This window comes from Caretta caretta, chromosome 1, assembly GCF_965140235.1.
Source record: "Caretta caretta isolate rCarCar2 chromosome 1, rCarCar1.hap1, whole genome shotgun sequence".
Taxonomy (NCBI): domain Eukaryota; kingdom Metazoa; phylum Chordata; order Testudines; family Cheloniidae; genus Caretta; species Caretta caretta.
In genome coordinates this window covers 21,110,532-21,137,175 of record NC_134206.1, presented here as the reverse complement: position 1 = coordinate 21,137,175, position 26,644 = coordinate 21,110,532, and the positions used below count along the sequence as shown (strand labels likewise).

Here is a 26,644-nt window from a genome sequence, read left to right as displayed (position 1 = left end):
AACAATGCCTTCAACTCCACCCAGAAATCAGTAGTCATCCAGCCGAGATCATAAAGTACTGATGTAATATGCCCATGATGAGATACCCTGCTTAACAAGTAGGATGCCTCATTCTGAAATACCTTTAGTTTCTGAATGGATTTTCCGTGACAGCCCCTCAGACCATACAACAACAGCTTGTCTTTAAGAGAAATTTTCCTCTAACGGGAGTAGAAATCTTGGAATTGAATTTCCTTATGACTGGTTGTATTTTTACAAGAACCCCTCTCTGACCTCGCTGCTGCAGCATTTAAAGCTCTGCATTTTTGTCTCTATTGTCAGTAATGCTCACCATCATCTTTGGTTGTACTGCTTTAAAATTAGCAAAACCATGACCAGATGGCCACTGACCTTGCTAGAGGGCTCTCTCATCACTCATTCCTCATGTCAGGTATTGCTCCAGCCATGGCCTAAGTTTCCACAGTGAGGGGAAAATTTGAAACACTATAAGTCAGAGGAACCTATTCACTAGTTAATTAACCATGGGGCTCAGCTGAATGTCTCTGTTACAGCTGATGGCAAAAGGTTAGATCGTGCTCCGTCCTACACACTTATGCAAAGGGGTTAAGAAGCTGCAAGGAACCTTCAACACTTGTGCACACCCCTGCGTGGATGCCGGGGCCAGTCACAATCACAGGCTTTGCGCACTATGACTCCATGAGGCCACCAAGGGGCTGGACTCACTCTCAGCCAGCACATTCACCCTCAAGGAGGGTAGAGCACATGCTGTGTGTGTGTGTGTGTAAGATCACCTACCTTTGCATTAAGGGTCACTAATACAAAACAACTCCACAAATCAAGAAATCCTTGAAGCTAAAAGGCTTGACCCACCCTGGCAAAGTTTATTTTCACCAATGTTAGCCAATGAATGAAATGAGCTAGACAAGTTAGCAGTAATACATTGTTGCATTCATGGTCAGAGATTTTCAGACTTGCATTAATATGTAGAACCATTCCAAAGATTCTTCCCTGGAGTCAGCTACATGCTGTAATGCATGTTTGTTTAGCAAATGGATTTTGTTAGGAAAGGAGAAAATGTTCACTCCTGTTATTTAAATGTATATATTAGGGTTCTTACCCTTTGCTTTAAATTGGGTTGTAAGCACTGAGTCCTCTCAGATATGGAATTTAACATAATAACCAGAGAGAACCTTTGAAAATAAATGCAGTCTAATACAGTATGATTTATCATGGCAGTGTGCTTTCCATCGTATGAACCTGGTGTTAGCTTGTTTATTTTGTACAGGAAAACAGAAAAAGTTGCATTGCAAAAAGCATCTTAGTGTCTTTCCATAAACGCTGTGTGATTTACAGAGATAAACAATACAATTGCAGTGACAGATCATAGTGGAGGAAGGGGAAATTTGCAGACCCAACTAGGGCAATATATATGTTTTTCAGCTGAAGTTAATGAGACAAAGATACAGGAATGCCATGAAGTAGAAGGCTCTTGCACCAATAACAGTGGCAAATTGTGCGAGGGGACAGAAAGGAGATCAGTGTGAGAAGAGCAGAGGGAGGAAAGATGGAATTGAACATAAGAGAAATGTTCAGTATCTGTGACAAGAAGGTAATTAAGAAAAAATGACTCAAGCTAGAGGTCAAGGGACCAGATGCTCTGGTGCAGCCAAACTGTACAGAGCACAAGTCAGGCTTGAGTGGGTATGTAAAGGTGGTTTGAATCTTGTATTTGCTCTTCTTGCTGCGGCTCAGTGCAGGATGGTCCCCTTTGTGCTGTAAAACCAGCTTGAGGGTTGCTCTAAAATAAGCCATGATACAACAGCCATAAATGCTGAAAGCAGCCCAAGATTGGTGGGGAGCACAGAAGAGCTGGTGAAAAACTTTTTGATGGAAAAATTTTCCTTTGGAAAATGCTGACTCCAAACATTTTGTGGGAACGTTTTGACTCCACCAAAACTTTAGATGGAGAACAGGCAGACGGGTCTGCTGGCTGGCCTATCTTCCTGCTTTACTGCCAGCTCACCCGGCTCCCTGGTCTGGGATCCCTGCCAAGCTGCCCAGCTCCCAGGCTCCCCATCTGGTGGGCTGAGTGGCTCCCGGTCTGCCAGCTCTCAGGTTCCCTGGGCTGCCCACCTCCCCTGAAGCCCACCTCGAAGGGTGCCTGGTTCCAGGAGCACTTAGGCTTCCCAGGCTGCCTGTCTCTCTGGGAGCCTGCTTTTTTGAGAGTCTCAGGCTCTCTGGTCTACCTGCCTTCCTAGACTGCTCAGCTCTGTGACTCTTCAAATAGCCAAGGAGACAAATCCCCATGGAAGGGAGCCATGCATCTTGCCCATGAGGTGGGCAGCCTGCAAACCAAAAAAATCCATTTTTGTGTTCCTGAAATGGAATCTTTCAGAATTTCTTGCCCTCAAAACATTTTGAGTGTTTGACTTTTAATCCCGATTTGGGATTCAATTTTTCTTTTTTAATTGAAATTTTCCACAAGACAAAAATTCCATTTTCTAGCCAACTCCAGGCAGAGTTATCCAGGCCTTACCCACATGTGTGTCCACTTTCCTCTCTAATACTAACAGTAGGAATGGTGAGTGTCATAAACTACCTACATTGGGTCTATGCCATTGGGGGGATTTGGAGGGATCCTCCCTGCACCATCTAAACCAGTTTTAAGGTTGGATTATGCCACACTGCTGTGCAAAGCAGCCACACTACACCAGAGTGTCTGCCCTCAAAAAACACCTTTTAAATATTAACTCCTATTTGGTATTTCCTATGTTGGAAATGCAGAAGTACATTTCCTGCAGCTTTTGAATGAATGCTGTCCACAGGTGGCACCATTGTGGCTATTTACTTGTAAAAAATTCTCTGAACCGGGCCAGGCAAAAAATCTTGCAGGTAAATGTTTCATATAATATTATCAATGTGGCATTTGCTAAAATATCACTTCAGGAAGAGGCTGTAGATTGTTTTTTTTTCTTTTTGTCCAGGACATACCCCTAGGGGGAACGGGATTAAACACCCACTTTTTTTAGGGTCTGTATTTGATTTCTGTAGAATAACAACTCAGTTTTAGCTACAGAATTTTTGCACAACTGCATACCATATTAGTGCAAATTACACTCTGTTATACCCATTTTCTGACGAATATACACCCTCAGTGAAATCTTGGCGATAATGAAGTCAGTGGGAGTTTTGCCGTTGATTTATTGGGGCCAAGATTTTCACACTTTATGTTTAACACATCTCTCTGTCTTAGGTACTTATGTGGCCCCATTACAATTAGCTGCTCATACGGCCCCCATGCATTAGTACTATTATCCCCATTTTACAGATGCAGACCTGAGGCACAGAGAGACTAAAGGTTTGCGGGTACAGCATGCTAAAGGGTTGTGATTTGTAAAGCACTACAATGTGTTGCACTCTAACTGCCCTGTGTAGATCCTGGCGGCACATTCCAGAAGGTACCGAGTAGGTACTTTTTAGAGTGTATCGGCAGGGCTTACATGGAGTCGTTAGAGCACAGCGTGTTAGGACGCTGTACAAAGCACACTCTTCTAGGCAAGCCCTAAGTGACTTGTTCAAGATCATAGAGGAAGTCAGTGGTAGAGCAGGGACCTGATCATCTCTTAGCTCCATGGCTTGTGCCCTAACCCCTAGATAATCCTTCCTCTTAATTAAAAGTGTACTGTCTGAATAGGGACTTGAATCCTGGACCCTCAGATTAAAAGTCAACACATGGCTGACTGAACTGTCCAGGCTCACTTGCATCACTATTTACAGCACCATTAAAATTTGGGCCAATACCATATATTCAGCAGAATTTGATTTTTTTTAATAATTTTGATTAATAGTATCAATGTTTATTTTGAAGCATTTTTTCAATTTTTATCAATTTAAATTTTCCTAGTTGTAGGAAATTGGGAGTGGGGGGTCAGACAATGGGGGAGCCAGACAATAATTATTTAATGATGATGGATGTTGAGATTCAAGAAGTTAAAAGATTTTTATAACCTTTAAAACACAAATTGTCAACATCACTTGTCAAAATATACTAAGTAAATATCCTTAAACCAAACTCTAATAAGTTCCACTCAGCTTTGTTCTTACTTTGCCTAGCTGTACATTTCAATTATTATAGATGGAAATAATTTTCCATCTGTTTGTGGTGTACTGTGAAATTGATGTTTACTGATATTTACGACTAAAAATCTAATCCTTCCAAGTCTTCCTATATTAAAGGGGGATTAAACTTTTTTTAAGCATTCATTTTAAGCATACATAAGTAATAAACACTGGGAGTAAAAAATTGGCTTTCATGTTTGTATTTCAGATGCTGAGCTAACCGTTTTGGGGGGTTTAGTTCATAATGCAAATGCCAGTTAGACAGAGCCTTTCTGATTGCAATCCAGGCTGATTTTCTAGAACAATCACAGAAATGCAATCTCTGGAGGAACAGTGTGTTAAACATGACCTACTGTAACACAAAACAATGGCGGCAGTCATGAGAAGTAAGCTATTTTTTAAAAAATTGAATTTTTGGGTGATGCTCATGAGCATTTAACTACTACTGAGCCAGAGCTCAAACAGACCTGGCGAGCATTTCAGTAAGTCATACTTCCTTGTATTATTTTTATTGTTGTTTATTCTGGCAGTGCCGAAGTGTCAACCAAGAATGGGTCCCATTGTGCTAGGCACTGTACAATCACAGAGCAGTAGATGGTGCTTGCCCCCAAGGAGCTTATAGTCTAAATAGACAAGACAGAAGGTGGAGGACGGGGTAGAAGGCACAAGCAGAGTGAACAATGTGATAGCAGCAAACATCATGTTAATTCTATATTTTTTTTCTGTTCCGTGGCTTTGCTTAGGAAGGGGAATCAGCTAAATGGAAAGACAAGAGAAGGGAGAGAGGACAGGGGAGAACAGTGTCATTTTCATATCACTGCAGAATAAAATTAATTTGTCCTTATGCTTGTTAGAATGGAGTTAGCATTCTATTGCCAATTACTTTCTGACAGAGGATTGTACATTCAAATATTTATCAGGAGTACAGACATAAGGGAATGAGTCATTTTTGGAAGAATTTCAGACACACAATTTTATAGTGACTTTATATTAATGAAAATTTGTTATGTTTGGAGATTAATTTTGTGCAAGTAAAATTTTTACTTTCCATTTATCCGAACCTCCATTATTCCTGTAGTACTGTCATTGGATGCTAAAATAGAGATTATTAACCAAATAAAAAAGGAGAGTCACTGGCAAAAATAGCCCAAAATTATAACATTGGAAAACGCACAGTATCGGACATCAAACACAATGTCGAGCAAATTCTTAAATAAACACGAATAACTGCATCCTGGAAGACCATGCAGCAATCAAAGGACACTGGTCTAGATGAAGCCCTTTATTGGTGGTTTATACAGGTGGAAGAGGAAGGCATTCCTATTGGTGGTCCTTTACTATGTGAGAAGGCTAAGAGCTTTAATCAAACTTTAGGAGGGGGGACCCATGTTTCTCTGCTACTCAGAGATGGCTCAGTCAGTTTAAAAAATGTCATGACATCCAAGAACTAACAGTCACCAGGGAAAAGCAGTCTGCTGATTTGGGAGTAATTTCAAAAAAAAAATTGCAAGATACCTTAGCCGAGCACAACATGGCAGTGGAACAAGTTTACAACTCTGACAAGACTGGTTTGTATTGGAAGATGTTGCCATCAAAAACACTTGCTGCCACAATGGAAAGATCTTTGCCTGACTACAAACAGAGCTAAGAACATTTGACAATCCTGGCCTTTGCTAATGCCAGTGGCACACACAAGCGCCCATTAACTGTCATTGGTAAAGCAATGAATCTGCATGCGCTTAAAAATGCAAACATGAATGCTTTGCCTGTCATCTATCATTGATTTAGTTGGGGTAGGTCCTGCTTTGAGCAGGGGGTTGGACTAGATGACCTCCTGGGGTCTCTTCCAACCCTAATCTTCTATGATCTACCAGCCCCAGGGAAAAGCATGGATGGACAGTGCTGTTTTTTGTGATAATTTTTTTTAAACTTTTGTGCCAAGTGTACGGGCTTATCTGAACGAAAACAACATCCCACCAAAAGCTATCTTACTGCTGGACAGAACACCTGCTCACCTTGATGACAGAGGGCTTACCTCCCAAGATGACCCAATCTTCTCTTTTTTTTTCTCCCTCCAAACATAATGTCCCTTGTACAGTCTATGTACCAAGGTGTGCTGGAGAATCTAAAACGGCTCTATGAATGGCATTTTCTTGATCGACTACTGATGTCTGATAAAGTGCTAAGAATGAAGGCAACATATTGCAGCGCTGGAAAAAAATCAGTATCAAAGATGCTATATCTGGAGTTGCAGGTGCATGGGAAGACATCTCCAGGTCAACCTTACAAAAATTTTGAAAAAATCTGTGGCCTCAAGTTACTGCTGTCACTCAGGACAGTGAACTTGCAGCTGCAATAGCAGCACTGGCAGCTGAAGAAGAGACCAGTACATTTATTGACCTCCTCCATAGACTTCCTGGCTGCACAGAAGTTGACGAAGATGATGTTGCAGATTGGCTTGAAAATTATGCTAATAACCCTGGCCATCAGTTATTTGCTGATGCTGAAATCACATACTGTAATACATACTGACAGCGATGAAGAAGCTGCAGAATTGACAGAAAAAATTCTCACTGGGATGGTGCAACAGCAGGAAACCTCTTCCTTCAGTACTTGGAGCAACAGCACAATACCGACCCCACTGAACTCTTGTTGAAGAACCAACTTTGTGATTGTACAATGAAGAGAAATTCTCATCTAAAATAATGCAAACTGTCAGATTTATGCCCCAGCCATTATAAACACAAGTGCTACTCTACATACCCTGTGCTCTCTACACTCTAGGAATTACTCTGTGGCTTGTATTATACAGGAGATCAGACTAGAAGATCACAATGGTCCCTTCAACTACATGGGATCTATGAATATATCAATATTACGGGTCTAGAATATGAAAACATGATACTTCATAAGTAGGCTTGGAAGGATTAGATTTTATTGGTAAATGTCAATTTTATCATACACTTGCAAACCAACAAAAAGGATATTTTCTTTGTGTCTTTTGGCGTGTGTTGTTGACAGTTTTTGTGTTTTAAGAATGATAAAACTTTAACTTTTTGAACCTCAACGTCTTCTGTCATGAAATAATTGTCTGACCTCCCCCATAATTTCCCACAACAGTGAAAATTAAAATGATAAAAATTAAAAAAAAATTAAACCCCATGATTTTGTGCAACTGTGAAAATTTAAATAGATGAAAATGGGAAAAAATGCTATGAAATAAACATTGATAGTAGGGCTATTGACTAATTGCCGTTAACTCACACAATTAACTCAAAAAATTAATCGCGATTAATTGCAGTTTTAATCACACTGTTAATAGAATACCAATTGAAATTTATTAAATATTTTGGATGTTTTTCTACATTTTCATTTATATTGTATTCTGTGTTGCAATTGAAATCAAAGTGTATATTATTTTTCATTACAAATATTTGCACTGTAAAAATGATAAACAAATAGCATTTTTTCAATTCACCTCATACAAGTACTGTAATGCAATCTCTTTATCATGAAAGTGCAATTTACAAATGTAGATTTTTTTTGTTACATAACTGCACTCAGAAACAAAATGTAAAACTTCAGAGCCTCCAAGTCTCACTTTCAGGTGACGTTGTAAACAAGAAGCAGGCAGCATTATCTCCTGCTAATGTAAACAAACTTGTTTGTCTGAGCAATTGGCTGAACAAGAAGTAGGACTGAGTGGATATGCAGGCTCTAAAATGTTACATTGTTTTATTTTTGAATGCAGGTTTTTTGGTACATAATTCTACATTTGTAAATTCAACTTTCATGATAAAGAGATTGCACTACAATACTTGTATTAGATTAATTGAAAAATACTATTTCTTTTATTTTTTTACAGTGCAAATACCTGTAATCAAAAATAAACATAAAGTGAGCAGTGTACCCTCTGTATTCTGTGTTGTAATTGAAATCAATATATTTGAAAATGTAGAAAACATGAAAAAATATTTAAATGGTTTTCTAGTATTGTTTAACAGTACGATTAATCACGCAATTAATTTTTTTAATTGCGCAATTAATCGTGATTAATTTTTTTAATCGTTTGACAGCCCTAATTAATAATATCCATCAAAATTATAAAAAAATAAAATAAAAATTGAAATCTGCCAAGAATATCTGTAGGGGCTTCATTTTACCAGGTTCTGAGCAGCTTAAAGGCATTCTCTCCTTCCTAAAGCTTCTTAGGGTAAAATTTTCAAATGCACCTAAGTGACTTAGAAGCTTTTAAAAATCAGAGGACCGTGCAGGAGAAATGTACTCTTAATTTTTACAGAGATCAAGGTGCTGAAATGTTGCAGACATGTTGGTCAGATATTTCTCTTTTATCTCTGTCCAGACAGTTTTGTTTATGGGAGTGACGTGGAAATCTTTAGTCTAGTCTACTGCAATTTACACCCTTTTTTATCATTCTTGTAATAAATCTGGTTATCTGTTACTACATTCATAATAAGAACAGGAGTACTTGTGACACCTTAGAGACTCACAAATTTATTTGAGCATAAGCTTTCATGGGCAACAGCCCACTTCATCGGATGCATTCAGTGGAAAATACAGTAGGAAGATTTCACATACACAGAGAACATGAAACAATGGGTGTTACCATGCACACTATAACAAGAGTGATCAGTTAAGGTGAGCTATTACCAGCAAGGGGGGGGAGGGAAATAAACCTTTTGTAGTGATAATGAAGATGGGCCATTTCCAGCAGTTGACAAGAACATGTGAGGAACAGTTGCGGGGAAAAATACACACGTTCTTGTCAACTGCTGGAAATGTCCCATCTTCATTATCACTTCAAAAGGTTTTTTTTCTCTCCTGCTGATAATAGCTCGACTTAACTGATCACTCTCGTTATAGTGTGCATGGTAACAGCCATTGTTTCATGTTCTCTGTGTATATAAAATCATCCTACTGTATTTTCCACTGCATGCATCTGATGAAGTGGGCTGTAGCCCACGAAAGCTTATGCCCAAATACATTTGTTAGTCTCTAAGGTGCCACAAGTACTCCTGTTCTTTTTGCAGATACAAACTAACACGGCTACTACTCTGAAACCATACATTCATAATATTATTCTTGAAAGAATAATACAGTATATTGAAAGAAAAGTTCCTTAGATGTTTGAAAAACTGTTGCTAGACAAAGTCATGGGGAAAAGTTTGTGAGAAAGTAAATATCACATCAACTGCTGTGCCTTTGACTACAGAAGTCACTTTGACAAAGAGAAAATATACCCTGCAATGGGAAAAGAGAATCTGCACAGGGGCTCATGCTTAGTAATTGCTTCTGTGTGGCCCTGAAAGTTAATACATGGGAAAAAAACACTAGATTTGCTTTGAAGTGGAGTATCTGCTAGAATAAAGTAGGCAAAACTGAAATAATGAGAAGGTGTCATGTGCATTCAGCATGCTCAGCATAGTTTGGCAAAAACTGTTGGAGAAATTTTTATGGAAAATAACTCTTCTGTGGAACAGGGAAGAAGTTTGTTAAAATCCACTCACAATCATTTGATGCAGGTAGCTGAGAAATCATGAAGTACCATTGCCTCTGAACCAAATCCTGAAGACCTCCCAAAGATTTTACTCAGTCAGCAGGAGCTCTTTGACAGAGTAAGGATTTGGCACATTGATTTCAATGGGAGTTTATTCTTAGGGATCCCATCTGCATTTGGCCCTTTAAGGATAGGTAGCCTTGCAACAGTACGAGTCCTATTGAAGTCTAAAATGTGCCTTTTGTAGTGCAAGGGCAGAGCAGCTCTGGCTCACAAAGCTGAACACAAAACACAAAGGGCTGTACTGTAGTGTTTATTTAGGATGGAATTGTAAACACAGAGGGCTGGTTTGCTGCTGCATTGCTTCAGAGTGATGTTAGTGTAACCCCACAGAACTCAGTGGGCTTTAGAATAATGCAGCAGTGGATTAGGCTCAGAACCATATGAGCTGCATTGCAAGCAATGCAGAGGCTTTGCTCAAGACATGGAGCAAAACACAATTAGAGGAAATTTACTGTTTGTGCTAAACATCCTGTGGGCTGAGAGTTAGCACTGAGTATGCAAGCTTGATTGGGCTTTGTGACTGGTACATCTGCCTTGAGCTTAAGGAGAGTGCTGAAAATCAGGTGTATCGCTCTCCAGTTATGGCGACTTATTACTGCTGATAAGTAAAACTGAACAAAACATACCAAATCCAACAAAATACTCAGATGCTACCTCAGGCTTCCCTCAGCTGTCACAAATGGGTTTCTGAAGATTTTATTCTGTAACAATGCTGCCAAATCTTGCACTATTTGGTGTTTTTATTAAAGTCCCAGCACCTGGAGTCAACTGTTTATATGAGAATCTCAGCTCTCATTTTGAAAAAAAGCAAGTTACTAGCAAACAGATAAAAGCTTGAAAAGGTTATTGCAGAGAATCCTAAAGGCTGAAAAATCCAGAACGTAAATAAAAAGTACCACATTTTTCATTTTGTTTTTAAATCTCATGATTCTGGGGGGCTGGACTCGTGATTTGTAATGCTTTGAATCGGCAATGCTAGTGTGCGTAATTAAAATACCTTCTGTTCAATGCTAATTTTTAAAACATTTTTTAAAAATTAAAGTGCTGGCCAAGCATTTGTATCAAAACACCCTTAGGAGCAGCAATCCATATTTTTACTATTACTTTATTAAACCAAGCTACATATGGAATATGGTAAACTCCTTTTCATTTTTTTTACATAGAAAGTAAAAAGCCAGCAGAGCCAGGAGTAGGTACTATCAGAAGCAAAGGCCACCTGGCAGCTTCTATTCTAAAACAGCTGGGGGGAAAGAGGGAGATTATAAAAAAATATATACCACACACCTGAGAAACAAAATACAACAATAGTCTATATCATCATGAAGTAGGTACATAAGGAAGTTACTTTTCACACAATGCACAGTCAACCTGTAGAACTCATTGCTAGGGGATGTTGTGAAGGCCAAAAGTATAACCATGTAAAAAAATAATTAGATAAATTCATGGAGAATAGGTCCATCAATGGCTATTAGCCAAGATGGTCAGGGACACAACCTCATGCTCTGGGTGTCCCTAAACCTCTCACTGCTAGAAGCTGGGACTGGATGACAGGGGATGGATCACTCAATAATTGCTTTCTTTGATTCATTCCCTCTGAAGCATCTGGCACTGACCACTGTTGGAAGACAGGGTTCTGGGCTCGATGGACCATTGGTCTGACCCAGTATGGCTGTTCTTACATTCTTATTCCTGAGGATTTTTTTCTAAAAAAAAAATGTATCTTTTGTGAGTTATTTTTGAGCAGGTGGTTGCCCTAAATATCGTCTGAATTGAGATCTCCCATTCTCTCTGAGACGTAAGCATCATATACTATAGGTATACATCCTTTAAAACTAAACTGAAGAGCGGCTACCCGAAGAACCCATAGCAGTTCTATTCGGTTACAGTCCAAAGGAGATTACTGATCCAGACCCGTTGACAACACAGTTAGCAGCCAGATGTGTGGTAGATCATTTTTTGAATAGGACAGATCCCCCAGCATTAATGGCCTGGAGAAAATAATTATAGGAAATTCTTCCAATGGAAATATCAGATCAAGGAGCAATGGTCTCAAGTTGCAGTGCGGGAGGGAGGTCTAGGTTGGATATTAGGAAAAACTATTTCACTAGGAGGGTGGTGAAACACTGGAATGGGTTACCTAGGGAGGTGGTGGAATCTCCATCCTTAGAGGTTTTTAAGGCCTGGCTTGACAAAGCCCTGGCTGGGATAATTAAGTTAGTGTTGGTCCTGTTTTGAGCGGCAGGTTGGACTACATGACCTCCAGAGGTCTCTTCCAACACTAATCTTCTATGATTCTATGATGCACATTTATAATGTCTGGTTATCATTTTTGGAATTTGAACAAAATAAATACACAGATAATGAGAAGAGGTTGATAAAACACAAATGGGTCTTTGAAAGATAACAAGTACAGGTTGATTTCTTAATATTTGTATAGAAAGTCCATGTATCTTAATAGTGATCAAATAAAAAGTAAAAAGTAACTTGCAGACACATTGCGGATTGCTCCAAAATATATAGAGAAGAAAGACAGTTCAGCTCCCGTTGCAATTTTTTCAACTCATGTTGCAATTTCAGTGCAAATTACACTACATATTTAAAGTAGCCTTGATTTGACATCCAGTCACTCATCAGTTCCATTCTGGAAATGGATAATCGCAAGTTGTTCTGTGCCAATAAGCTTCTCTGTCAAGCTCAAATCAAGCACAGTTAAAATTGCAGAGTTTCACCTCATTTTCACGTCAAAACCAGGGTGAACTGCAAATTTCACATGATTTTGATGCAAAACAACATACCGACTCAGTTAACTTGGAAAGAGGCCCAGTTTCGTTGAAATGAAACCTTGGAACAAGCCTGGTCTAAGTTTGCAGTTTGTTATAAAACTCAAAACCCACTGAATTTTGACTGGTTTGGGGGTTTGTTGTGAAATTTTCACACAACTCTAGGGGAAACGTATCTCTTAAAGATAGCTATTCAGATGGTTACACTATTCATTATGTTAGAATTTGATAGGAAACACAATCCATCCCATGTACAGAAAGTCTGTCAAGTAAGATAAAACTTGTGTGAGGCCTAGAAACTTAGTTGCTGAGTTTGGGGCTAGCTGAAAAACAGGATGGAAGCTGTCTCACTGAGCTACTGGAAAGGCTAGCTTAAAAACCCTTATGAAACAAATTAACCTTGTAAGGAAAAGCCTCAGAATAGTCAAAAACTACTGCAGAAGCACCCTGGACTTTGTAAAAATGCCAAATCTAAACATAAACTGAAGCCTTGTCACCCAAAGCACATGCTGCCTCCCACGTGAAGAGCCAAGCCTCATCCTCTGTGCCTGAAAACTTCTAGGAAAAACATTTGCCAAACCAGAAGATTTGAAAGCTGCTATGACATGGATGACAAATTTGACCAACTGTATTCCTGAGTCGTCAGCCTTGAGTAGAAGAGTGCAAAGACTCAAGCCCTACACTCTGATACCAACTTCAAGCTCCTGGAAATCAAGACTGAGACCCTCATTCCCACCACAGCCCCTTTAAACCCCATAAAAGGGCTGGTGTAGCATAAAAGGGCCCTTAAAAGTTCTGCATCCAGCCAGGGGAGAATTCCCCCAGGGCAGGCACGATTAGGGTGACCAGACAGGAAATGTGAAAAATTGGGACAGGGGTGGGGGGTAATAGGAGCTTATATAAGAAAAAGACCCAAAAATCGGGACTGTCCCTATAAAATCAGGACATCTGGTCACCCTAGGCATGGTGAAAGATGAGCAGAAACCTGCTTCCTAAGGTTCCCCTTGTAAAAACTGCTGTAGGGGTCATGCCTAGGGTTGATCTGGGTGCAGGGCCAGAGCACACATAGCTGAGGAGATTCTGAGTATGTCTACACTGCAGGCAGGGTGTGGTTGCAGCATGTGTAGCTATAGCCGAGCTAGCTTTAATCTAGCTAGCTCAGATATCGAAAGCAGAGTGAAGCTGACTGGGATCTGGGTAATTACTCAAGCAGCTATCCTGTGCTGAAGTCCTTGCTGCCACCGCTTCACTGCTGTTGTCAGGGTTCCCTCCCCACTCTGAACTCTAGGGTACAGATGTGGGGACCCGCATGAAAGAACCCCTAAGCTTATTTCTACCAGCTTAGGTTAACTTCCCCAAGGCACAAATTCTTTGCCCTTGGAGGGTACGCTGCCACCACCAAGTGATTTAACAAAGAATCAGGGAAAGGACCACTTGGAGTTCCTATTCCCTCAAAATATCCCCCCAAGCCCTTACGCCCCCTTTTCCTGGGGAGGCTTGAGAATAATATCCTAATGAATTGGTTACAAAGTGATCACAGACCCAAACCCCTGCGTCTTAGGACAATAGAGAAATCAGTCAGTTTCTTAAAAGAAGGATTTTATTTTTAAAAAAGGTAAAAATCACCTCTGTAAAATCAGGATGGAAAATAACTTTATAGGGTAACAAAAGATTCAGAAACACAGCAGAACTTCCTCTAGGCTTAGTTTCAAAGTTACAAAAACCAGGAATAAACCTCCCTCCAGCAAAGGAAAAATTCACAAGCAGAACAAAAGATAATCTAACACACCTTGCCTGGCTTTTACTTACAATTTGTGTAATATGAGAAGACTTTTTAGGATGGTTTATAGGAGAAGGAGTTTTCTGACCTGATGCTTCTCTGCTTCCCAAGAGAACACACAAAACAAAACCTTCCACCCCCCCGCAAGATTTGAAAGTATCTTCTTTTCCCATTGGTCCTTTTGGTCAAGTGCCAACTGGGTTATTTGAGCTTCTTAACCCCTTACAGGTAAGGAGTAATTCTAGGCTACCCTTAGCTGTATGGTTATAACAGCTGTCAATAGCCAAGCTAGCTAGATTACAGCTGGCTTGGGTACGTCTACATGTGCTGCAATCACACACCCTGGTTGCAGTATAGACATACCCTTGAGCAAGCCTCCAGGGCTGTCTGTGTTGCACTGGGGGATGTTTTAGCTCCCAGAACAGCCCAGGTCATGAAGCTTAAAATTGTCTTAGCCCTTGCTCTCCCTGGCCTGTGAGTTCTGTACTAGGCCTCTTAGAGAGATAGCCTAGAATGTCACCCCAAATTTTCAAGCCTCATCCACTGACTGCAGCCTGTGTGCTAAATAAAAAAAAGAAAGAAAGAAAAATAGGGAACTACTGAAGAGCAAACAACCTAATCATCATTCTCCCTGCTGCTGACACCAGAAGTTTCATGACCATTCCAGTCACTTGAGACTCTTACAGCCATTTTTCAGAAGTGTCCATTAACATCACAGGCCTCCATTTTTGAGTTGAGACTTCTATTTCCAACCCCCTCTGAGCCATCCCAAAAAACCTAGCCCTGTCTCCGCCCCCCCCTCCCCCCCCAAAAAATAACCTATCCCATTCAGAGTTTTGAGACTGTAAAGAGAGAAGGGCCAGAGATGCCATGATGTCTGCTAACGGTTTTGCTATTGATATTATCTGGAAGCTGCTCAGAGACTATGGTGATGGGCAGCAGTATAAAATCTTCAGATACACAGCGACACCTTGTGCCTGATTTTCAGACATACTGAAGAACCACAGCTCCCACTGAAGTAAAAATGGAAGTACAGAACATTAGGGAACACTTCTGAAAATGTTGTGTTAAAGCTTTGCAGTGTAGAAGATTCTGTTGCATGTAGCAAACCTACAGAGTGCCCACTACAGACTCAAATAAACTTACCTCCATCACAAGTGCTAAAACAATTCTTTTCAGAATGGCTGATGTTCAGGATCATAACGACATATTGTAGGCGCGGTCTGCAAAACGAAAGGAATATTCCCCAAGGACAGACGCAAGACACAGCTTTTGTGATGTAAGCCCCAGAAAGAAAGTAATTCCTTTTTGTTAGGTAAGCCTTTCTGGAAACTGGAAATAATGCTGCTGTCTTCAATCCTGTTTTTCATTGAAGTCAGTGGCAAAACTCTTTGCCAAAATCCCAATAAGAGGTCAATGATACGGAATATATTTTCTGGTGTGGACTTCCTGTAGAAAAATTGCTGAACAAGCTAAACAAAAACACTGCAGCAAACAAGAGAGCCTCAGATGTTAAAATGTAATAGGACCCAGCTTTGGACGTTAGACATTTTTGTAACGGTGGCTTAATTCATGTGCTGTATTAAAACCTTTTGGATTGTCACTTTAAATACTTAGTCCCAAAGATGTAAAAATGCAGATTATTATGAAGTTCATAACTTCAGTTGTGGAGTATGGAAGGTGACAGCCCAGCTTTTGGGGACATAGTTTATTTAGTCTCTGTTGTTGTGATATTACATATGAAATCCTCCTTATTAATCTATGGAAAATTGCAGGTTCCATTTACTGGTTTAGACCCGATTCTGCAAGTTGATCCCTTCAGTGGGGTACCGTGCAGTCACAGAATTCTGCCCACTCCGAGCCTTAATTGTAAATGAATTTACAGTATCCTAAAGCAGCTCAAATAAAATTAGTTTTCCCCTCTTGATGGGAAACCTTATTCTTTCACCAAAGGCCTGATCCAAAGCCCTTTGAAGTCAATAGGAAGACTTTCAATGACTTTTCTGGGCTTTGGATAAGCCTGGATGTGCCTGAGCCAAAAAAAATTTCCTCACAAGTAAACTTTTCCCAAAGTTCTGGCCTTTTCAGATCTGGACTGTTGGTTTGGGTCCCCTTCTAACTATAATGGGAACTAGTGCAAACAAGACCCCGCCACACACACACACACACACACACACAATACAGAAGAGGGATGAAAAGGAAAAAGAATAACAGTTTTTGTAAAACATGAGAAACAAATCCTGCAGTGTAGTTGTTATTAAGTACCTGGAATTATAAAAAATGTGAATTGTCCCCTATTAGTGTGATATTAAACCAAGGACCTTGATAATACATAAAAATGGTAGAACACATATGTTTGTGTTTCCATTGGTGAAACTGATATTTGCTTATTTGGGGCCTGAATTTTGGCATGAAGAGTGGCATATATCTAGAGCCGCTCCATTGGTGTCATTGGGGTTATTCTGATGTAGAGAGAGAAGCAGCAGACTTTTGGACTTTTGGGGGCCTTATTTAATTAATATCTACCCCCTCACCCTTATGAAAAGCACACCTCTCAGAGGAAGAGCCTTCTGTAAGAGCTCTCACAGAGTTTAGTGTCATCCTGACAATCTGCACTAATGATAACAGTAGAGAAGTGAATGTTTGAGCAAAGATAAATCTCAAATATTAATGGGGAAAGGCTAAAGAAGAAACCCATTTAGCAATGTCGGGCTCAACGGGTAGTGATCAATGGCTCCATGTCTAGTTGGCAGCCGGTATCAAGTGGAGTGCCCCAAGGGTCGGTCCTGGGGCCGGTTTTGTTCAATATCTTCATAAATGATCTGGAGGATGGTGTGGATTGCACTCTCAGCAAATTTGCGGATGATACTAAACTGGGAGGAGTGGTAGATACGCTGGAGGGGAGGGATAGGATACAGAAGGACCTAGACAAATTGGAGGATTGGGCCAAAAGAAATCTGATGAGGTTCAATAAGGATAAGTGCAGGGTCCTGCACTTAGGACGGAAGAACCCAATGCACAGCTACAGACTAGGGACCGAATGGCTAGGCAGCAGTTCTGCGGAAAAGGACCTAGGGGTGACAGTGGACGAGAAGCTGGATATGAGTCAGCAGTGTGCCCTTGTTGCCAAGAAGGCCAATGGCATTTTGGGATGTATAAGTAGGGGCATAACGAGCAGATCGAGGGACGTGATCGTTCCCCTCTATTCGACATTGGTGAGGCCTCATCTGGAGTACTGTGTCCAGTTTTGGGCCCCACACTACAAGAAGGATGTGGATAAATTGGAGAGAGTCCAGCGAAGGGCAACAAAAATGATTAGGGGTCTGGAACACATGACTTATGAGGAGAGGCTGAGGGAGCTGGGATTGTTTAGCCTGCAGAAGAGAAGAATGAGGTGGGATTTGATAACTGCTTTCAACTACCTGAAAGGGGGTTCCAAAGAGGATGGCTCTAGACTGTTCTCAATGGTAGCAGATGACAGAACGAGGAGTAATGGTCTCAAGTTGCAGTGGGGGAGGTTTAGATTGGATATTAGGAAAAACTTTTTCACTAAGAGGGTGGTGAAACACTGGAATGCGTTACCTAGGGAGGTGGTAGAATCTCCTTCCTTAGAGGTTTTAAGGTCAGGCTTGACAAAGCCCTGGCTGGGATGATTTAACTGGGAATTGGTCCTGCTTCGAGCAGGGGGTTGGACTAGATGACCTTCTGGGGTCCCTTCCAACCCTGATATTCTATGATTCTATGATTCTATGTTTGTTTTTGTAAAAGTGTTTCACTTTTGTAGAGTTGCTCCTCAAAAGTGTTCAGCTGGGACCAGCTTTCCATTATATCAGACATAGTATAAACCCACTCGAAACCAGATCACCCATATGCAGCTGCCACCTGTGGCTGGGTAATTATTAGGGTTTGGTTGGGGGAATGGAGGTGGAGATTCTCAGTTCTGGAAGAAACGCAGCTCAAAACACACAAAAGAACTGCCACTGCCCCGATCTGCTCTTCCAATGAGACCTCTCTCTGTCCCTGAGGCTGAGAACCAGCAGAGGCCAACGATAGGGTGTCACTAGAGCAGCTCTATGGAAGGAGGTTCTGGCAATGTAGGCAGGCAGGTCTGATGCTTACCACCTTTTCTCTCTCCTTCAGTACTCAGAGAGGTATGTCAGGGGCCTTCTTTGTGGAAAGGGAGAGGACAGGAGAAGGGCGGAAGGTGGGGCTTGTGGGGAGGGAGATATTTGGGATTCATAGTGTAGAACAGTGGCAGCCCGGGCTTGGAGTCCTGAAGGATTAGCTTCACAGGCACAACAATATTGCTGTGACGGAATACAGCAATAGGAGGGTTACAGGAAACACCAGGTCAAAGGTTATATTGACATGGGGTCATACATTCAGCTGTTTTTGTTAGAATGGCACAGAGGTTTAAGATATCCAAGGAAGATGTCTTGGATCTCCTCCTCCTCCTCTTCCTCGAATGTGAAGTGAAGGCATAACCCTGAATCACTGCTAGCTCAGGGGTCATTCCTATGATGTGCTGAGCAACCCACCTCTCCCACTAATTTCAGTAGCAACTCAGAGCACTGAACACTTGCAGGGATTGGAACTGTAATCTGTTCCATTGCAACCGGTCCGGATGCCATAAACACATGATTATGCTGTTTAACTTCTGTGTAAACCAGGAGAAGCTGGGCTGACAAGAGGGAAAAATAAATTCTGACGTCAATATCTGAAAGTTTAATGTGGCATAGCGATCCCACTCTGCTGTAAGCGTTTTGCTATAGGTGTATTTAGTCACAGTTCTATTGTGCTTTTTGTGACAGCTGTAACATTACATAATCGTAGTTTTCATTGGTTTTCGTCTCACAATATTCAAATTGAACCTGCAAGGAGGGGGCAGCATATCTAATAGAGTGCAGAAAAGAAAGCTAGGAAGCCTGTCTCTAAATCTGGCTCTGAAATTGAATCACTGTGTATCTTTGGACAGATTATATAACCTCTCCATGCTTTGGACTCCCCATCTGTGAAAGGGGAGAACACTTCTCTTCCTTTCAAGGATACTATGTGTCTGCAAATTTGCTCTAGCAGACATTTTACAACTGCTGGCCAGATCCTCAACTGGTGTGAATGGGCATAGATCCATTGTCTATAGTAGACCTACACTCATTTACACCAGCAGAGAATCTGGCCTGTTAAGTCTTATTGTTATTTTATAGTTAAATTGGTGGCAAAGAGGATTGGATTGGAAAGTTATCTGTATGTGGGCTCTCAGCCACACCAAAAGAAAAATGAAACTTTGGAGACTCAAAGAAAGCAGTCACTCATCATTTCAAGCTTGTCACAGTTAGCCTACTGGCCCTGACCACTGGCATAGTTAAAGAATTTGCCTTTTCCGTATGGAATATTGGTTTGGATCTTGCCTAGGAGGTTTAAGACAAATAAGTTCTAATTGCCTCCATTTATATTTTTGTTATGGATTTACATCCATCCACCTTTCAGAACAACTGCCAACAAAAGAATTAGGTCACTGTGGTTAGGACACTAGCCTGGGACTCTGGATACCTGGGTTCAGTTTCTTGCTCTGCCACAGGCTGAGACACTTGGGCAAGGTATATAGTGTCTCTGTGCCTCAGTTCCTCATCTGTAAAATGGGGATAACACTTCCCTACCTCACAGCCTAAATACATTACAGATTGTGAGCTGCTACAATACTACAATGAAGAGGGCCCTATAAGTACATATCTAAGTAGTTGAAATAGATATTGTTGTCTTGCCTTAAATCTAATTTCTTCTCCTGGGTCATGTATTTATCTGCACCATTAAAAACTGGAGTTTGCTACACAATGCTATATACGGTTTGGAAATATCTCATGTACCATGGAATATTCTACTTTAGGTATGTGATGGGGTTAAGAGGCCCCACGCCAGCACAGAAGGGGTTAAGGAGAGCCTGTGGCCCCAGCTAGCCCTTCCCTGATGTGCCTGCAGCAAATGCCAAGCCTGGAGGGGGAATAAAGGGAAAGAGTCTGGCTCAGTTCAGGGCTGACTGGCCAGGAAGGAGGACAGAACTCTGCCTCTTTGCCTGAAGGGAGCTTTGCCTGCAGGGACGATCCTGCTAGCTAGAGCAGCCATTGGGTTGAAGCAGTTAGACTCTAAGGAACGAGCAACGAACAAGAGACTGTTTGGGAACCGAGCCTGAAGAAAAGGACAGGGACGCAGCATGGGAAGATTGGTGGACAGCCTAGTATTGAGTTGGGCTTGCTTTTTGTTTGGTTCTAAGCTCCTCCAAACCCCCCAGGATGGTATAGGACTGAAGGGACAACTAGCTAGTGGACTGGAGCCCGCCCCAGTGGAGATGGGAGAGAGAGAGACTTCTTCCCTGGGGAGACCCATGGTTGCATCAAGCTACAGGAAGGTCCACAAAGATGCACTGCTCCAGCCACCCCCCCCAAATTTGATGACGAAAGCAGACACAATGGAGTCCCTGTGTAAGGGAGTCAATCAAACCTTACAAAAATAAATACATATATAAATAAAGGGGGAGACGCTAAAGAAGGGGGAAGGACATTTTCCTCATAGCTGGATGGATATGGATCAGTTGTTAAAAATGGATGGCCAAGCAGAATGCTCAATAGCAGCAACAGCAGCTGTTCCAACAAATGGCCAGCCAGTAGCAGCAGTTGATCTGTGATCTAAAGGCCCAACAGCAGCCACAACAGCAGTAGGTGGTACAACAGGAGGTCACCACCTGCTACAGCGGGACCGGCCAGCTTTGATCCAGCAGCAGCCCCCGTTCTCATCAGGCTTACAAAAATGGGGTCAGCACAGCAACCCTTGATGCTCTGGAGACTCATAAGAGACATTACGGCAACATTTCCAGGAGGAGTGGTATCTGCGGGGAGTGGGCCCCTGGTTGCCAAAAAGCTACAAGGTTTGTGTTGGAAATGGCTCAGACCTGAGCTGAAGACAGGAACCCAGGGGGCAAAGATGATTTCATTGGAACAGTTCACCCATATACTACCCCCTGGGGGAAAAGACTGGCCCCATAATGACTATGCCGCCACATATCTGGATGTCATCATAATCTGTAGTTGAACCTGGGAAGACCACCTACATCTAACTGCCACACTCCAGTCCCTCAGGGCAGCCAGTCTGAAGGCAAATCCTACTACATATTAATACACAGGGAGCCTTCGTGTGTCAGACCGGGAGAGACATGCTCTGCTGCGGAGGGTTCTGGTGTCTTCAGTCTTCGGAGCCCAATTCTGTTCTGAATAACCGTCTCTCACTGAAGGAAGGGAAGAATCCCCATGTCTCAGTGTGAACTTTGTGGGGGAATAGGCCTCTCCTAGGTTCTGTTCCCCATTTCCTCTTCTCAATACACAATCTTACGTCAAGGCTATATCTACACTGCGCACCTTACAATGGCGCATCTGTGCCACTGCGGCCGCGCCGTTCTAAGGTGTGCTGTGTAGCCGCTCTTTGTAACACCACCTCCAACGAGGGGCAGTAGCTTTGTCGCCTGGAGTGCAGCGTCCGCTGACGTAAGCGCTGTCCACACTGGTGCTTTTCATCGTCAAAATGTTTGTCCTTCAGGGCGTGTTTTGTCACACCACTGAGCGAAAAAAGTTTTAACAATGGAAGTGCCAGTGTAGACTTAGCCTAAGATCCAGTTACGATCAGCCTTCCCTCAGAATCTTCCTCACAGCACAGCCTGGAGGCACATGCCTCCACCCGCCCATCTAGGTTTCATTACTGTGTTCCTTAGTCTGAAGAAGCTTGCAAAATGGTGATCATTGTATAGTAGACTGTCTGGAGAACACTGCAGCATGCTCTCTGCTGGAAGCCTCGCTGCTTGCAGTATGCAAGGTGTAACCCTGTGACTGCTCTGAGTGAAACTGAGTCACTTGGACTTTTCTTAACACAAATAAAGGCCATCCCCAGTGAAAAAATGTAGCTCATTCTCATGCCCTTCCCTCCTTTGCTGAACTAAAGTAATCCTTAGGGGTTTTAGGAAGCTAAAATACATACATGTTTTTGTGCAACTCTGGTGACACTCAGGTAATGCTGCTGTTTTTGTTTTGTTTTATATACTCTCTCTGCTTTAATCAGATTCTGAGTACTCTGAGTTGGTGCTGTTCATCAGGTAGAGATTTATAAATGAACAGTTTGTGAGTCTTTCAACTCACTAGCTGTAGGCAGGGCTTGCAATTGTTCAGGAACATATTAAAATTAAAGGAAAAGGAGGAGAAGATTGCAGTTGTTTGTTACATCAAAACTTTTCTAACGTTACAGTGCCATCTATGAACTACATTGTAATCCTAGAATAATGCTGGCTGCAAAAATGAAGGAGAGCAAAAGTAGTTGGACATGGTTTCCTTTTATGAGCTGGGTAATAAAAATGGCAATGTTCTGTGGCCACAGTGATGTTTTACATTCTCAGTTCACAAAGTACATCACAAGGTTCTACTGATGTGACACGTGACAGGAGGACTCCCTAAAAATCCTGCTGCAAGAGCCTTCTCCTCTGCAGACCCCGTCATTTGGAAGGGTCTTCCTGCATCTTGCAATATTTTCTTTGTTTGCTTTTCTTTGCAAATCATATCTAAAAACATCTCTTACCCTCAGCTTTTAACTATATCCCTCTCTGTTTTGGTTTTTTTTTTTTAAGATTCTGTATCTCTTTGGGATACATTTGTATGAAAGATGCTATGTCAAATACAGTGTGTTATTTTTGTTTATTAATTGAATTTATGCATTCTGTATAGAGTACTCGAAAGTGTTGTGCATTGTATAGACATAAAATAAGGGAAGTCCCTGCCCCAAAGAGCTTACCATCTAGGTGCAGGTAATATACTTTGTTTGGAAGCTGTTTGGAGCAGGAACTGTGTTTTTGTTCTGTGTTTGTACAGCACCTAGCACAAAGTGGTCCTGGGCCATGACTTGGGCTCCTCACATTATACAAATAAATAAATAATGACAAACAACAACAACATTTTAGACCTCAATCTCACAAATCCTTAAGCATGTGCGTAACTTTATAAACATGAATAATCCTACTGAGGTCACCATTAGTTCCATCTGTTCACATGAGGTAATTGCACATATTTAATAGCTTGCTGAATCAAGACCACCCTTTGTTTTTTAGCTATCCCAGACTATCCGTTGAAAGTCTTCAGTGTAACCAGAGCCTTGATCAGAACTCCAATATGACTCTTCCTCTGGGATGTGTAGGGAAAAGGGATTCAAATCAGCACTTCCATTATTTTCCTTCGGGAATCAACATTTGCAATGCACAGTAGCCAAGAATTGTTTCAGTCGATAAAATGTGCCCTTGATAATTCTCTTGTTTCAGATCTCTAATCTCACTTTAATTAGAGTTGTACACAACAGCGCCAATCAGTGCAAATCAACAGCAAACATTACCATCTGCATTCATCATTAGCATCAACCAGCATGGTAATCTGCAGTTTTAGACTAATGCATGAGCTCATGGGACTCTAGTGTCTGTTCAGAAACAAAAACCTCTTTTCCTTCCACCGTTTAGCTTTTGAAACCTATCATTCCTTTTGCCTCAGAACTTTCAAAAGATGAAGCATTTCCATGACTTCCATTGTAATTTGTTTCACTTCTGGAGTAAGAGTGTCTTGCTCATTCTCTGCTTCACAAAAATGATGTCGTGTTTGGAGATAATTAATTGTGGATGGATTCAGAATCTACTGTATGTAACCAATACTTGGCATTGTTGCCAGCTCTGTGGATAGGGCTATAAGGCTATTATGGCCTTTCATATCAAGGTACATTATTATTTAATGGACTTGCTCAGAAAATGCTTTTGTTTAATACATGTGAGCCCACATGGCACTTAGTAAAAGTCAGAGTTTCACTTCCTGATAATTCGTCTTTTAAAGCCAATTATAAACAGGTTCTTGGTTTAAAACTGGTCAGTGAGGGCACTGCCATTTCTCCAGATGTGATTTTCCATTAATTTCTCAAGGAAAGCAAGACTTCACTCATTTCTTAGCTATCAGAATATGCCTTTTGGATTGATGTAGCTCTTGATTGTAGGCTTATATTGCAGAGCAGCAGATGATCCACTACTGGCAAGAGCCCTTTAAAGATCATATATTTAATTAATTTGTTACATTCCAATTGCTGACTAAGCTTTTAAAGGGTTTCTGTATCTTCACTGGGCATTGCTTCTGCAGTAAAAGAATGTGAGTGTTATCCATGCTCAAAGTGCATTGAAACAGGGAGCCGCAAGTGAAATCAGTCCCACAGATCGCATAAAGTTCAGTGAAATAATGCCAGATCTTTTATTGTCTTTACCCATCTAAGATGAGTGACTAGAGTGGCTGCACTGGATAAAAGAACCCTCCCACTTCTCTAAAGATGCACGATGCACAGCTACAGTCTCCTTAAGAGAAGATACTGTTTCAATGTATTTTTCCTCCTTACATAATTTCGTCCAGAACGAGTGCTTGCAGCTATGACATGACTGTGGTTGTATAGATACAACCTAAAGCAACACAGTAACAACTGTGGCAACTCATTTTAAAAACATTATTTTCATTAAAGGAAGTAGCCTAGAGTGTTTTAAAACTACCCATAATGCTTCTATAACCATTCTATGCAATTGCACTACAATGGGCAACAACTGATTGTATTAAATCCTTCATATGGAAATGTTTACTAATAAAGATTTTCAAACCTTTTCCCCAAGCAAAAGGGGATACAAATTAGTACATACCTCTTGGGATCACACTAAGATAGGAATTCTGTATATAGGAGTTATAATCAGATTTTTTTTCCACAGGAGAAGAAATGTTCATTCCAGTTTATTGGTTTCTTCAAACTGTATTTTATTAGGAGAAACCTTTCCTATTTGTTTTCCATGGGAAAAAACTGAGGACAAGACCTTACAACTGGATTCATAGAGACAGACCTCTGCACTTACATGGAGCCCCAGATACAAACACCCTACCCTCATAAATCCCGTTGCAAGATCTGGCCCTAAGGGTAGATAATCTGGCTTCACTTGTAAATAATAGGAAAACTCTCATTGACTTCAGTGGAACTAGAATTTGACCCTAAAAATTTGTCATTCTCTTCTTTCTGGTTAGTTGTCATGCTGTCCGTGTTACGTCTTTCACTTGTGCTCAGAGACGATGGTATGTTTTGTAGGAAAATAAGAAGGGGACACCATTACAATCATTTAGGGATTTGGGGTAACTATGGGGGATTGGTCCTGCTTTGAGCAGGGGGTTGGACTAGATGACCTCCTGAGGTCCCTTCCAACCCTGATATTCTATGATATTCTATGATATTCAGTCGTACATTATCACAGACATGAGTCTAAACGTTACAAGCGAGAGATTTTTGTAAACAAATGCATGGTACTACGTATATTTTATCTGCTAAGCTCTGAAACGCTCCAATTAATGCATAAACATTATGAAATAAAATAGGAAATAAAGTAGTTTAAATTCTGAAGAGGTAATTCTTATGATCTCTTTTGAAAGAATAAGAGGGGCTTAAACTACAAGAAGTTGTTCAGTAGTAAATGCTGTCAAGACTGGTCTAATTGCCTGTTTTCATACCCTTATTTTCCTTCCCCAGAGCTATGTTTGACTATGACAAAAGCAAGGACAGTGGCCTTCCAAGTCAAGGACTCAGTTTCCAATTCGGAGACATCCTCCATGTTATCAATGCCTCTGATGACGAGTGGTGGCAGGCCAGGAGGGTCACTCAGGAAGGAGACAGCGAGGAGATGGGAGTTATACCCAGCAAAAGGAGGTATGTGTAATTGCTGCTTTTCTACTTTGTTAGGCACAAATGTGCAAAAGTTTGAGTTTTATTCCAAAACCAACGTGCACTAATCTAAAAAAATATAGGAGTGGGTGCAAAGAGGAGCCATAAAAATTATTCAAGCACTGGGGAAAGTGTCTTAAAGAACTCAATCTGTTCATTTTATCAAAAAGAAGATAAAGAGGTGACTTGATTATGTTGTATACATACCTTTTGGGGAGACCATACCAGGTAGTAAAAAATCTTTAGCAGACAAAGGCATAACCAGAACCGGGGGCTGGAAGTTAAAGCCTGACAAATTGAAATTAGCTAAATCTCTAAAATAATTCTGAATATATCTTTGTTTAGCTGTGGTGGACTCATAGGGAAATGTACCATCTGAATGTTACTGATATTTTTTACTGTCTATGCTGTCTAATGGGTTGCCTCAGTGACGTAGTTGTTGGTTTCATCAAATATCAAAACTGCCACTGTACCTTTGTTGATAATTTCAGTAGAGAGGTCAAAAACTGAAGTGGCATGAAGGAGAATGAATTGTATCAAACCAAACCAAATTTTTCCTTTGGAATATTACTTCTAAGCCTGTTA

The 26,644-nt window shown here is 41.1% G+C and overlaps 1 protein-coding gene across 24 annotated transcripts in view; it reads left to right on the top strand.

Annotated features, from left to right (window-relative positions):
* The window catches only part of DLG2 (discs large MAGUK scaffold protein 2), a 1,511,004-nt gene that overhangs the window by 1,402,931 nt on the left and 81,429 nt on the right, over window positions 1-26,644 (top strand). For all 24 annotated transcript variants that reach the window (XM_048840921.2, XM_075126424.1, XM_048840889.2 and 21 more), the window contains one exon: window positions 25,868-26,044. In XM_048840921.2, the coding sequence (XP_048696878.1) occupies window positions 25,868-26,044 (177 nt within the window). The remainder of the gene's footprint in view (window positions 1-25,867; window positions 26,045-26,644) is intronic.